Source organism: Euprymna scolopes, chromosome 2, assembly GCF_053919585.1.
Source record: "Euprymna scolopes isolate OS-2025 chromosome 2, ASM5391958v1, whole genome shotgun sequence".
NCBI classification, from domain to species: Eukaryota; Metazoa; Mollusca; class Cephalopoda; order Sepiida; family Sepiolidae; genus Euprymna; species Euprymna scolopes.
The window spans coordinates 57,748,033-57,760,981 of record NC_136483.1 but is presented as its reverse complement, the minus strand read 5'-3'; the positions used below and the strand labels follow the sequence as shown (position 1 = coordinate 57,760,981).

General features: G+C 30.6%; 1 protein-coding gene across 8 annotated transcripts in view; it reads right to left on the bottom strand.

Annotated features, from left to right (window-relative positions):
* The window catches only part of LOC145291482 (uncharacterized), an 848,143-nt gene that overhangs the window by 23,835 nt on the left and 811,359 nt on the right, over positions 1 to 12,949 (bottom strand). For all 8 annotated transcript variants that reach the window (XM_080137367.1, XM_080137394.1, XM_080137385.1 and 5 more), the window contains 3 exons: positions 12,670 to 12,826; positions 11,711 to 11,885; positions 9,751 to 9,862 (listed from right to left, as the gene is read on the bottom strand). In XM_080137367.1, the coding sequence (XP_079993493.1) occupies positions 9,751 to 9,862; positions 11,711 to 11,885; positions 12,670 to 12,826 (444 nt within the window). The remainder of the gene's footprint in view (positions 1 to 9,750; positions 9,863 to 11,710; positions 11,886 to 12,669; positions 12,827 to 12,949) is intronic.

The window sequence follows — 12,949 nt, the reverse complement described above, 5'->3', positions numbered from 1 at the left end:
ACGGTACGAATGACTATGCAAAAGCACCAAAACACAGGCAGTGTTCGTGATGCCCCTAAATCTGGTCATCCTCAAGTTACTTCTTACAGGGAAGATAATGCTATAAAGATCCGCAGCCTCAGAAACAGATTTGAAATGACTCCCCAAATCCAACAACAGTGTAATCTTGTTAATAAGTGCCCTCTTTCTACAGTTAAGAATAGACTGAAGGAATTTAATTTGCTAGGCTGTGCTGCAAGACCCAAGTCAATGATTTTTGTAAAGAACAGGAAAGACTTACGATTTTGTCAGATGCATTGAAGATCATGACTTCATATTGGTCAAAAATGATTTTTAGTGACGAACACAAGTTCAATAGGCTAGGCAGTGACGGTAGGCAGTATGTTCATTGAAAGAAGGACAAAGAATTTAATCCTAAGTGAAGAGTTTCAAGCCTGCAAGGTGGTAGAGGTTCAGTTTTGGTGAGGCAGCCTCATTAATGCCAATGGTCCAAGGCATATTATTCGCTTGCAAGGTCTAATTAATTTGACCAAGTACATTAATGTTGATTGAGCATTTTCTACCCTACTTTGGCTGGAATTTGGATGATAATCCCATCTTCATGCAGGATAATGCTCTCATTCACACAGCTGGTAATGTCAAGAGGTTTCTTGAAGAGCATGAGATTCTGTGTTTTAATTGGTCTGCACAATCTCCAGACCTCAATCCTATCAAAAACGTATGGCATTATATCAAGCAAAATTTCAAATCTGGAAGAACTTTGGACAAAAATTAGAGAAGTGGGATACCCTGTCACCAGACTAATTCAAGGAATGCTCAAAAAATTGCAGAAAGAGTATGCTACTAAATAATAACTAGTTCATTGTGTTCCTGTTGTATTTGTTGCATTAATGTCCTAAAGTTACATTTTCCATTGTACAGTTTCTTTTTGTCTTCTTGATTTGAAGTTAATTTTTTAAATTGACATGAACACTAGGATACTTCAATTAAAAGTCAAATAGGAACAGGTAAAATTATAAAGGAAGAAAAAGTGAATCTAATGAAGTATAGGTTGTTTAAACAGTTACATTCAATTTAACTTAAATTTGCGGTTTTGAAAAAAAAAAAAAAATGACAAACGCAGACTTTCTTTTTGGTGCCACTGTATATACACATACACAATCGTTTTGTTCAATCAATTTTTAGGTACAAAAATGTTCAACACATTTTATTTCTTGAAGCCAACAACATTATTTTCCTTTTTTTATGTATACCCCCACTTCATGTAATTTTATTTGACAAAGATTGCCCCCATCTTGTTTATCGTCTTTTTTCTTCCTCTCCTAAATCACTTCTGTACATGTGAAAGTAATGAAATTTCACATCCAATTATACTCTTTTTTGTTTTCTGCCTACCTTCATTTGAGTAAAAATTTTATAACAACTCATTTTCTTTACTCATTTCTGATAATAAAAAGAAAATATAAAATCATATCAGTTGATTCTATTATTTGGTCTATCCACTTCTTTCGTTTATCTTTTCATACACATAAATTATAAAAAGGAAGAATATTTTCTATTATGTGGAGGTAAATCTATTAACTTGAAACCTCTATACTAATAAAATTATGTGACCACCACACATTTATTTTGATTAGGAATCAACTATTTAAAGAAAAAATAATTACAAAATTAAATTCACTCAAAGGGCTTTTGGGTTCTTTGTAAACATGTCAGTTGTTTTAATATTTTATTAATAGTTGAAACAAAAACACATGACTTACTTGAATAAAGGAACCTTTAAACTTTGAAAGGACTTAGAAAGTATTTAAACTGTTGAATAGAAAGTTGTTTCTGATTCTAAAATTCTTAACACATCCTCATGTATAGAAAGCTGTGAAAGCTATTTGGATCCAATAATTGTATGAATAGGCGTTCAAACATTATCAGAACAAAATTAGTTATAGTTTTATAACAGTATGGTTGCATTAACTTAACAACCCAATAAGATGATTAAAAATTAAACTTTCAAAATCCTATATCAAAAACAGTTGTAAATATGTCTCCCTCTTTCCAATCAGATGACAGATTTGTAACAATTAAAAGTGAAAAAATGTATAAAATAAGAAAAATGATTAAAAAGTGAACAAATTCTTAAGCTAATGCATGAAAGGAAGTACATAATCCCCCACCAAAAAAAGGGGGCACTATATTTGGAAGTATTATATCATGCAGGAGTTTCAGTAAGCATAGCAGCAATTCATAGGATGTTAGAAAAAGAAAAAACAACCCAGGAATGATGCACACACTTTTACAAAAGATCTCAGTTCAAAATTATAACATTTTCTAAATAGACCAGAGCAAATCTTTTTGGCTTGGTTTAGTGTATGAACAAGTTTTGTGCTATTTAATAATGGAAAAACACCCATACAATTTGCCATTTTATACATATCTAGGCAGGAATAATCATTTTTTTCACTAATATGCAATCTAACTAAAACTCAATAGATTTTATTTAACTTGATTCAGCCAATTGCAGAATCCACATTGGAATGGGCAAAAAAATTGTTGCAGAGTTTGCTAAAGTTTACCGATTTCCAAATTAATTACTTCAAAATTGAATAAAACATCATTGGCATCGACTAAAGTGACATTTATTTAAAGAAAATAATTTAATAGTAAGAAGAAAATAGAATGTAAATATTTTAATAGTAAGGAAACTTTTCTTTTTTAAATTAAAATGAGAAGATTAGTTTTATTTTAAAAACGTAGATAAGTAGTTTTGTGAGAAGACAGAAGGTAAACCATCATGGAATTTTTCCTTGTTCTTTGAAATTTAAAAATCTACTCAAAAATAAAATACATTGGCAGAAATCTAAATTAAAAGTGAATGTTTGATGTTCTGACCAGTTGATGTTATTTTTGTGTATTTTCAGATTATTAAAATGAAATATCAATTAAACTGCATTTTTGATACTATTTGTATTTAATTGTGATCTGAATTATTATATAATAGAGTTTCCACTTTCAGAATCATTCTTGCATTTTTCTGCTTGAACATTAGAAATTTCTAGGAGATCCATTATCTGCAACAATAAGTTAAAGTTTCTCTTCATGTTCAGGTTTGTTGACATTCTGTGTTCATTTGTATTTTGGTTGATGCTTTAAACGTTATTTACATTCTGTCTGGAGCTGATAATACTCTTCTTATATTGCACTTTGGGGTAAATGTCGCGATCTGAATACCCTGGCCAAATCAACACTGAAAAAATTGTCTGTATCCATCAAACTTAAACACCGAACTGGAACTCTAAATGAACAAAAAAATTATTTTTATCATTACCAGAAAAGATGTATTTTCCTTGTTATTATTTTAGTAAGAACGAATTACTATTTCATTATCTTTCTTACAAAAATGAAATAAAACAAAAGTAAATATCTTTTTCGCAATAGGCCGATCACCCATCAAAAATCATTTTGGTTCAAATTCTATAGAAGTTATCACTATTTTAAAGTGCATGACAAGTATTGCTTGTTGAGGTGTAATGTGCCAATACTAGTAGAACAATATCTGGAGATTTGAAAAGGGATGCTCAGTTTCTACATTTTGGTCCATAGTGATCACATGAGAATGAATATTATTTTATTTTGCATAGTATTTACCATATTTCCATAACAAGGCCAAGTTCACACTGAGTCTCATACATATTTTGTAACTGTATCTTGTGTAGTTTCTGACTTTTATGCACTCACACACTTCTGTTAATATTTTATTTTATATAAATAAATTACTTACATTGCATTTATGCTATTTTTCAATGTATTTTGCCTTTTCTCATGAAATGTTTTGTTTTTCTGTATTTACTTTTCATAAAAATCAAATTAACAAAAGTAGTCTCAAGCCTGTTGAGTTCCAATTTACTTCGCCACTCCACAAGGGCAGAGTTAGACACCAGGGTCTTTTTTTTTTTTTTAACATGAAGAAAGAAACAAAAATCAAAATTGTCTTAGTTGTGAGGGATTTCTCCTCCACTGACAAAGAACAAGAACTTGAAAGTGTAGCATCTGAAGAACAGATATTACACTTACAAAGGCTAAGAACGTCAAGCCAATTGAGTTAGAACGAAAAGAAAATCAATAAATAATGTATTATTCCACTAGTATTGTCAAATTCCAACTCAATAAGCAATACTTGTCAAGCACTTTAAAATATGGATAACTTCTACAGAATTTGAAGCGAAGTGATTTTTACTAGATGGCTGGTCTATTAAGAAAAAGATATTTACTTTCGCTTTATTTCATTTTAGTAAGAAAGATAATGAAATAGTAATTCGTTCTTACTAAAATAATAACAAGGTAAAATAAGTATGCATGAAAAAAATAACATAATTAGCAGGTATGCTTGTAAAAAATAAAATTAACAATTTCATTTCATTTTAGTAAGAAAAATAAAATATTTTAATAAGGAAGATAACGAAATAGTAATTAGTTTTTACTAAAATAATAACAGGGGAAATACACCTTTTTCTTTCATTTAAGAACTAACAAATAGTTATTTTTAATTTTTGGTCTCTCTATTTGTATGCTCGTTATTTAGGTAAAGTTGTTCAATTTTCTTTTTGATTTTCAGACAATGTCATGCACAAAAGCTTCACCTGTCTAATGTTTATCGTGAAAGAAAGGGGGTGAAAAAGCAGCAGGCACTTATGTGAGAAGGAGTGAGTGTAAATTGGAGAAAGGCCAAATAAGTTTAATTACTTTTTATGAATACATATGTGTTTTAATTATATGTAGATATATATATTTGGTAAAACTGGTAATTAGTAAAAACCCAAAGAGAGTGCTCAATACTATTGCAGAGCAAATATGTGTTTTATTTTTTATTTGTATTTTTTATTATTATGTTTTATCTGTTTGGTTACATATGTTGGACCATGTTTATGATCTAACAGTAAACATGGTCCAACATCTGAAACATATGTAACCAAACAGATAAAACAACATATATATATATATACTAGCAGGATGACCCGAAGTTACCCAGGATCGAGTAATAATCAACAAATATTTCACACTCCCATATTTTTTTGTCATTGAAATTGATGAACTAGCCCATTTTCCAACCAAATTGATTGATTGCCTGCTCTAATTAAGAGTCCATCGTTATGCACCTGGAGGAAGCTTCACATGCCTTTCCACAGTGACTTAGTTCACACAATATATTGTAGTCTACATTACACTGTATAGAACCTACTGTTAATTTTATAAAATTATTTTTATATATAATAGATTGAATTAAAGTTCAAAATGAAAAAGTCAAATATCATTGTGAAATTGTGCTTTAAACAGAAACATTCATTTCGAATGCACCCTTTACATATCAAAAAGAACTTGCTGATTGTATATGTTGAGCGTTTCGGACTGTGTGGTAATAAAACTTCTCAAATGCACTTGTGATGTTGGGCTGTCTAAAATGCTAAGTTTGGTCAAATCGCCTGTCCTTCTTTCATTGGATTATTTCGTTATCAAGTATCGATACTTCTCGAAGACATTCTGACACAAAACCTATCAAGTCCATAGGGACTGAAGTAACAGACACACAGACAAAGTTCGTTTTATATAATAGTAGAGATATGTTTTCTTAAGGCAGTTAATAATGTAACGAGATGAATGGTGATAAAAAAAGCTAATGAACAACATTTACTCAGTGGGTAACATTAAGAAACACTCATTATTCATCAATCAAAGAGTTATTTAATTATTTTCTTTAAAAAGGAATGTTAAAGTATTGCTTACAGAAATTACATAAATGAATGGAATCCATCTTTTTAAGTTAATAATTTAAAGATCTCAACACAAAAACACAGATCACATTTTAAATTTATTCAAATACTTTAAAATGGTATATAAACAAATTTTGTGGATGCACAAATATTGATTTTTAAATTTTGCTTCCATCTTTGAAAAATTAATATTTTTGACAAAGGTCAAAGGGTCATATCTTTGAAGCTCTTTGATAGAGATATAAAATAGATGCTATCCAACTTTTCTCATGAAAGTTCAATAAAATTTGAAAACAAAAAATACAAAAAGTTCCATGATTATGAAGTCCTCAACTTACATAGTGTGAAATTCAGATAGCTTACAATAATTGAATCTGAGAGCTAGTGGGAAAAAAAAAAAAAAAAAAAAAAAAAAAAAAAAAAAAGATAAAAGAAAAAAAAAAGCCAAGCACAAGCTATAAGAATCATCATTATTATATATATTTTAATTAAAAATATTCATTTTAATTGAACCCGCTCTCATCTAAAACCCTGCTCCAGATTGCATATTGAACTAGCAGACATGGGGTGGGAAGAATGTCAGGCCATAAAGAAGCAATATTTTTTAATCGAGGTAAGCAGTACCATAAGTATTCATTATATTAAAGAAAACGGTTATAGTAATAAGAAAGCTGCAAACTAGTTAACAGAATTCATAGCCACTCCAAGTTTTTTTTTTTTTTTTATGTAAAACAAAGAGTTATGGAATAATTACCTTGAGGCATATAACCTTGCTTCCACACTACAAAAAGGTGGAAAATAAATAGTTTGAAAATAGAATACTAATATAAATTGTCAATTACTTAAGTTGTCCTCTTCTTTTTTAAATAACAAGCAGCTGATTTAAGAGTGCCATAAAGAATATAAAATGCCAGAAATAAGGTTAATATAAAACATACAATTTAAGTCCAAAATTGGTCAATGTTTGAGACATGTGATATAGTTTTAGCATAAATAGCATATCAAGTTGTAAACGTAACTCTTCATGAGGTATGGATATGGCGATATAAACACGTTTCTTTGTAGGCAGCTTTTGTTATGGGTGGGCTTGACTACTTATCTCCAGTAAAAACTAAACATGAAAGAATTGAGGGTTTCAGTTATTTTATTCCTCTGGAATGCTTACGAAAAATTTGTGTACCTTGATACATTTGCACAGAATAAAGATTTATTGGATTGTTGCTTAAAGTATTTAGTGGATCAGATGGTTTGAACCAGTCTGTAATGAGACATAAGGTTGGTACCCATTTAGATATCTATGAGAACTGACATGCCACCATGATTTAGAGAAGTTGACAATTCAAACTCTCAATGCACAATCATGTACTACAACTTCCAAAAGTCCTTGCATGGTTAAATTTCTTTTAAGCAATAATAAGAAATTTAATTGCTTTTGTTCTTAACCACATCAATCCTTTCTAAACAAACTCACAGTATAAATGATAGTCTCGCAGACCCAACTCTCTTCCTGATCTACATATCACATCCCAAGATCATTCATAGATATTTATGCTGACACTACCATCTATGACAACACATCAAAGGCCATAAATGACCAAGTTCTCTCTGATTCTCTCTCGTCTGATCTTGAGCACGTTGTACAATGGGGAAAGAGGTGGCTAGTTACTTTTAATGCATCTAAAACCAAGATTCTATCTTTACATCATCAACACTGATCCCCGTCTGGCATCAATTAAAATGAATGGCTCCCATATTGGGGAGACTATGTTTTGACAAGCTTCTGGGCTTCACCTTTACTCCTGATCTGATATGGAACACGTACATCAAATCTGTTGACAAGGTTGCTGGAAAAATGGTGGAATCCTACCACTCCAGAAGATATCTCACTGCTGATGCAATTCTCTACCTATATAAAAGCCAGGTACGTCCAAGGATGGAGTACTGTTGCCACATCTGGACAGGAGCTACTAGAAATACCTTATCCTGCCTTGACAGAGTTCAAAATAGACTTCATAGACTAGTGGGGGATGCCCTTTTCTCTTCCCTGCAACCTTTTTCCCACAGAAGAGACGTTGCAAGCCTGTCTCTGGTTTATCGTTATTTCCATGGCAAGTGATCATCTGAGCTCCAATCTATGGTCCCCTCCTCGCCAAACCTTCATGAAAAACACTCGTCTAGCTGATTGAAACCACTATCAATAATTTGCCCCAATGTGCTAAACCTAAATGTAGATTCCATGGACAACTTTCTTAGAACTGCCTGCCTGTGGAACTGTTCCATTTGCCTGCTTTCCAACTTACAATTTCTTGATGTAATCCAATTCAAAAAATTTCCATTACTAACAATTACTATGATATTATCCTATTGACTAATGTACACTCATTAACCCTTATCCTTAAGTGGCCTCCATGCCTTGATAAATGGTGACTCCTATATAAAAAAAACAACTTAGTACTAAATCTTTCAATCAAAATCACATTTACTAGTTATGAATTTGATCTAGTATTAGAATGTTTTGTTTGTCATAGTTGTTTTGGGGTTATTTAATGCTGAAAAACTACCTAGTGTGAACGAATCATTGTATATGCGTAGTTTGTATTTTTATCAATAATTTTGGGGAGATTGTGTGTTCATACCTTTCCAAACATTATATGTAAATGACCACAACAGATTCAATAAAAATTGAATCTCATAAGCAACAATAGCTATTACACCATTCAAAATTAGACATACACTATCAGAGATATTGAATACTATTCTTATAAATATGATAACACTTATCATATTCAGTTTTATATCCATTTTACATGGTGGTAGGTGTTCAACGGCTTTTAGAAATTGACTTCCAAGCTAACAAATCTCTGGTCAAGTATTTACCACAGGTTCTCTCAACTGCATCCTTATCACTTCCTTTTCATGTTTTTCTTGGCCTTAACAGGATAACTGACCATTTTTTTTCAACATAACCATACCATCAAAGTCTTTCTGTATACATCTCTCTATACTGTATTGATTTAATCTTCCTCTGAATTCACAATATCCAAGTTATTCTAACACAATGCTTATAAATATATATATTATACTAGACACCAACTTGCCTACTAGTTTTACATTAGTACATAATTTTTTTTTAATTTTAAATCGACTCAAAATGTGCATTATGATGCAGGTGATGTAAATTAAATTGCCTAAGGATATTTACTATTATTAATTATATATAACACAAAAATAAGTCTAAATTTTAACCCAATTTATATATTTGATATATGTTGGTTGTCAACTTGCACATGAGCAAAAGCATTTCCAGGAATAAACTAATTTTCAAGCACCAGAGAGGCTGCAAGCATAAATATGATTCTTCAATCTACTGAGACTTCTGAAGACCTTGTTACACAATATACACAGACATATATAAACAATGGTTGGTAACGTCTGCTTATGTTTTTTTTAGTCTTCTCAGACAACTTACTCAGCCAGATTAGGGAAACACTCTTCCAGATTTTCTCTAGTTTGGATGTTAACAGACTCAAATGAAACCTTTCAAACATTTCAATTATTGGTTTTTAATCTGGTTGCACTCAAACTAATGGTGGCTCACCAGCCAAGTCTCTTGGAAACAAGTTTTTCTCAGTCCTTCACATAGATGCCTGTATTCCTATAAGTTTACTAGAGACAGTAAAACCTTAATTAGGGTTAGACAATATCTAACAGTTGTAACTTCTTTGTAAAGTATTTGCTTGGACATGTAGTGATCATTTCTTGCAATTATATGTTAAAACCAATGAAGACAAAATGCAAGGATAATTCATTCTCAACACTCAACAGGCAACATCGTTCAAGCACTATAATGTCTGGTGTTAAGAACAGCTGCTATCTTTCAGATCCTGTAAATACAGTTATGATGGAACACCCACACACATTGGTGCCGGTTTTACAGACATAAACAAAATGTTTGCTCTGCCTACATAAAAAAAAGTAGATGACATACCTTTCTCGAGATCCACTTGGATAAACTGATGCTAATCTATAATGTAGCATAGGATCCATGTGTGGAGGCAGGGTAGATAATCCATATGGTCCAGATCTTGCATAATCTTGACCTGGAAAGCGAAAAAATTTTGTCATCAAACAAAAATATATCATGAAATATAGAATGGAGGATCAAAAGTGATAAAGTAAATTAAAAAAAATATTCAGTTATTAAACATGTCAAAAATATTCTTTAAAAAGCAAAAAGGACTGATTCGGCATTGTGATTAGCTAGCAATGGGTTTGACAAACATCATATCCGGCATCGCTGAAAGCACACACTTTTACAAACAACTTGCTCTTATACTTATTCCATTTCTTTATATCTTTGATTTTAATGAGATTTAAATCATAAGCAAATTACAAATTTATAAACATATTTCTCCAAATTTGTGAAAATTTTAATCATAAGATAGTTTATTAGAAAATCCTTCATTGCTTAGATGAATAAAATAATTCATACAATAGAAATTCATGCATGTTTCTATCCAAAAACCAGAATATTATTAACAAAAAATAAATAAATAAGTAAAAATAATAATCAGGAGGTTAACTAACATTAGTCATTATATTTAATTGGTAATTTATTTAACATGTAAGGACATTAAATAATATTCAGAGTTTTTGGTACATACAAGCACAAAATATCCATTATAGCAAAGCAAAAAAAAAAAAAAAAAAAAAAAAAAAAAAAAAAGAAAAGTACTCAGTGGGATGACTTTAGAGTTCCATGACCTCAAAAAAGGTTTAGAGTTATTGCTATAGAAGATGGCCAAAGGAAATGTTTTTTCTTTTTATTAAGACAAACATTTGGTTTGATATTTGCTTGGAACTTACAAAATGCAGCATATTTGATAAAATTTAGTGAAAATAGATACAGAAGTTTGAAGTAAAAAATTATCAAATAGTTTTCTGTAATGAAGACTTCATTTAATTTAGAAAGATTTTATTTAGTGTAAAATTTCTAGACAAGAAATAAATATTTGATGTTGAGCTTCAGATTTCCTTGCATTCACAAAACAATTATGATCTGAACATTTATCTGTTTCTTTATGTAATTTTTAGCCTGAAAACTTTCCTAAACAATATATTTTTTAAATAGTATTCAAACTGAACTTATGAAAATTCCTACTAACATTTACATTATTTGTATGTATTGATTTTGTCATAACTTCATTACCATTTGTTATTACTTTCCAAACTTTCTCAGGTGTCCTTTACTGTAATACTCTTTTGTAAATTTCAAACTAAACTCTTAGTTTAAATCTATTGGAGCAGACTACTGTCCTTCTGCATTGGGTGCATTTTGGATATTTTGTATTAGTCGATTTTTGTTAACAAATGATTGATTTCATAGCCACTTTCTATTCATTGAACATCACTTTTCCATAGCTCAGAGGTCAAACATTTACTTTTGATATTTTGCAAGTTTACTCTTCAATTCTTCTGCTCAGCAGGTTAGTTGTATTTACATTCCACTCGCTATGGTCTTGTCTAGTCACTTGCTCTCAATTTCTCATTGGCAAGCTAACCATCCTGCGATTCAAGATATCAATGCTTCTGCAACAATTTATCCAAGAAGGCGAACATTCCATATGATCACAGTAGTTCAACTGATTCATTCTTAGCATTAAGGTAACATTTACTCATCTCGTAATCAATGTCTTTATTCATGAAGCCATGTGCCCAGTAGGATATCTTATTTATAACTAGAGCTTGGTCTGATTTTTTTTATATAACTATAGAAATGTAAAAATGTTAACTAAAATGAAAAAATCTATCTAAAGAAAAATAGTTAAATTAAAAACAAATATTTTAAATAACACCTCAGATAAATATCAAATTCTGTTGAAAGGAAGGAAGTTGTAGTATTTTTTAAATAACAAAAATTGATTGTATTTTTCTTTTTTTTTACTCACCTAATGTATGTGGTCGAGCGTATTCACTGAGCTGTCTTAATGCTGGAGTATCGTGGCTTGGATAGGGACGCGGAGTCATCCTTTCATTGCCATATGGCCCATGCTGAGATGATAGAGTACTGGTAACTTGTGCCTCAGACGAGCTGGACTTGACTGGTGTATCAATTCGTTTTTGCTAAAATAAAAAATAGAATAAAATAAAGTGATTACTTAAATGTTAAGAATAGCTAATGACACATTTTAGTTTGAAAGTGAAAAGAAAACATGGAAATCTTCAAGTCAGATGCAACTTTATCCAAAGAAAATACTTCTAAATTGTTTTGCTGAAGTAAATTCAATATAGATGACATAAATATGGAATGAAAATTTGACAAAGTTCAATAAAAAAAACAACACTATAGGAAAATTATGAATTTTAATGTTGACATAATTTGCTAAATGATTTTAAAAATCAAAATCTAATATAGCATAATGAAAGCCATTATTTGAATGGAAAAGTGAGTGACATGTATGGGTCATAAGTAATCCCCAAAACAAAAGTCATCAATACCAGGTGGAGATTTTTATGTTTTTCTGGAAATACTTCAAGGAACTGTGCCTAATGGACAGCAGGTGCGTACAATGTAGCTAACCATAGCAAGACAATTCATAATATTCATGTTTGTTTTTTACTCATTCATGCACAAGCAAGTAACCCATCACTGATTTTTTTCTTTGACTTCTGTTTTATTTAATAAACGTCGGCATCCTAGACAGTACAGAATCTGAATTCAAGACTAGTGTATAACGGTTTGTACATGCATCAGTAAGTAAAGCAGAACATCAAATTGAAATTAAATAATACCTCATAAGAACATTATACAAATATTGTTTAGCTTATAAATGTTATGTTGAAAGTAAATTGCAAACAAAAGGAAAATGTGGAAGCGGAAATTTCCCCTTGCAAATCTCCAACTTACCGGCTGAATTTTCTCTTCTTTAACAGCAGCAGCCGTTTGTAAAATTTTCTTCTCTCTTTCTTCCCGTTTCTTTGCAAGTTCTGAATGTGGTTGGGGTTTAAAAACTAGATCACAGCGGGAGCAGGAATTAATTCCTCGATTCAACAGTTTAATAAATCTGAAGAAAAAAAAAATTTTTCTCATGATTATCATAAACACTAAAATCATGAAACATCTTTTTCATATAAAATTTGATGAAGCAGACAATTTTCTTTTATTATATTTAAATTAACATTTGTAA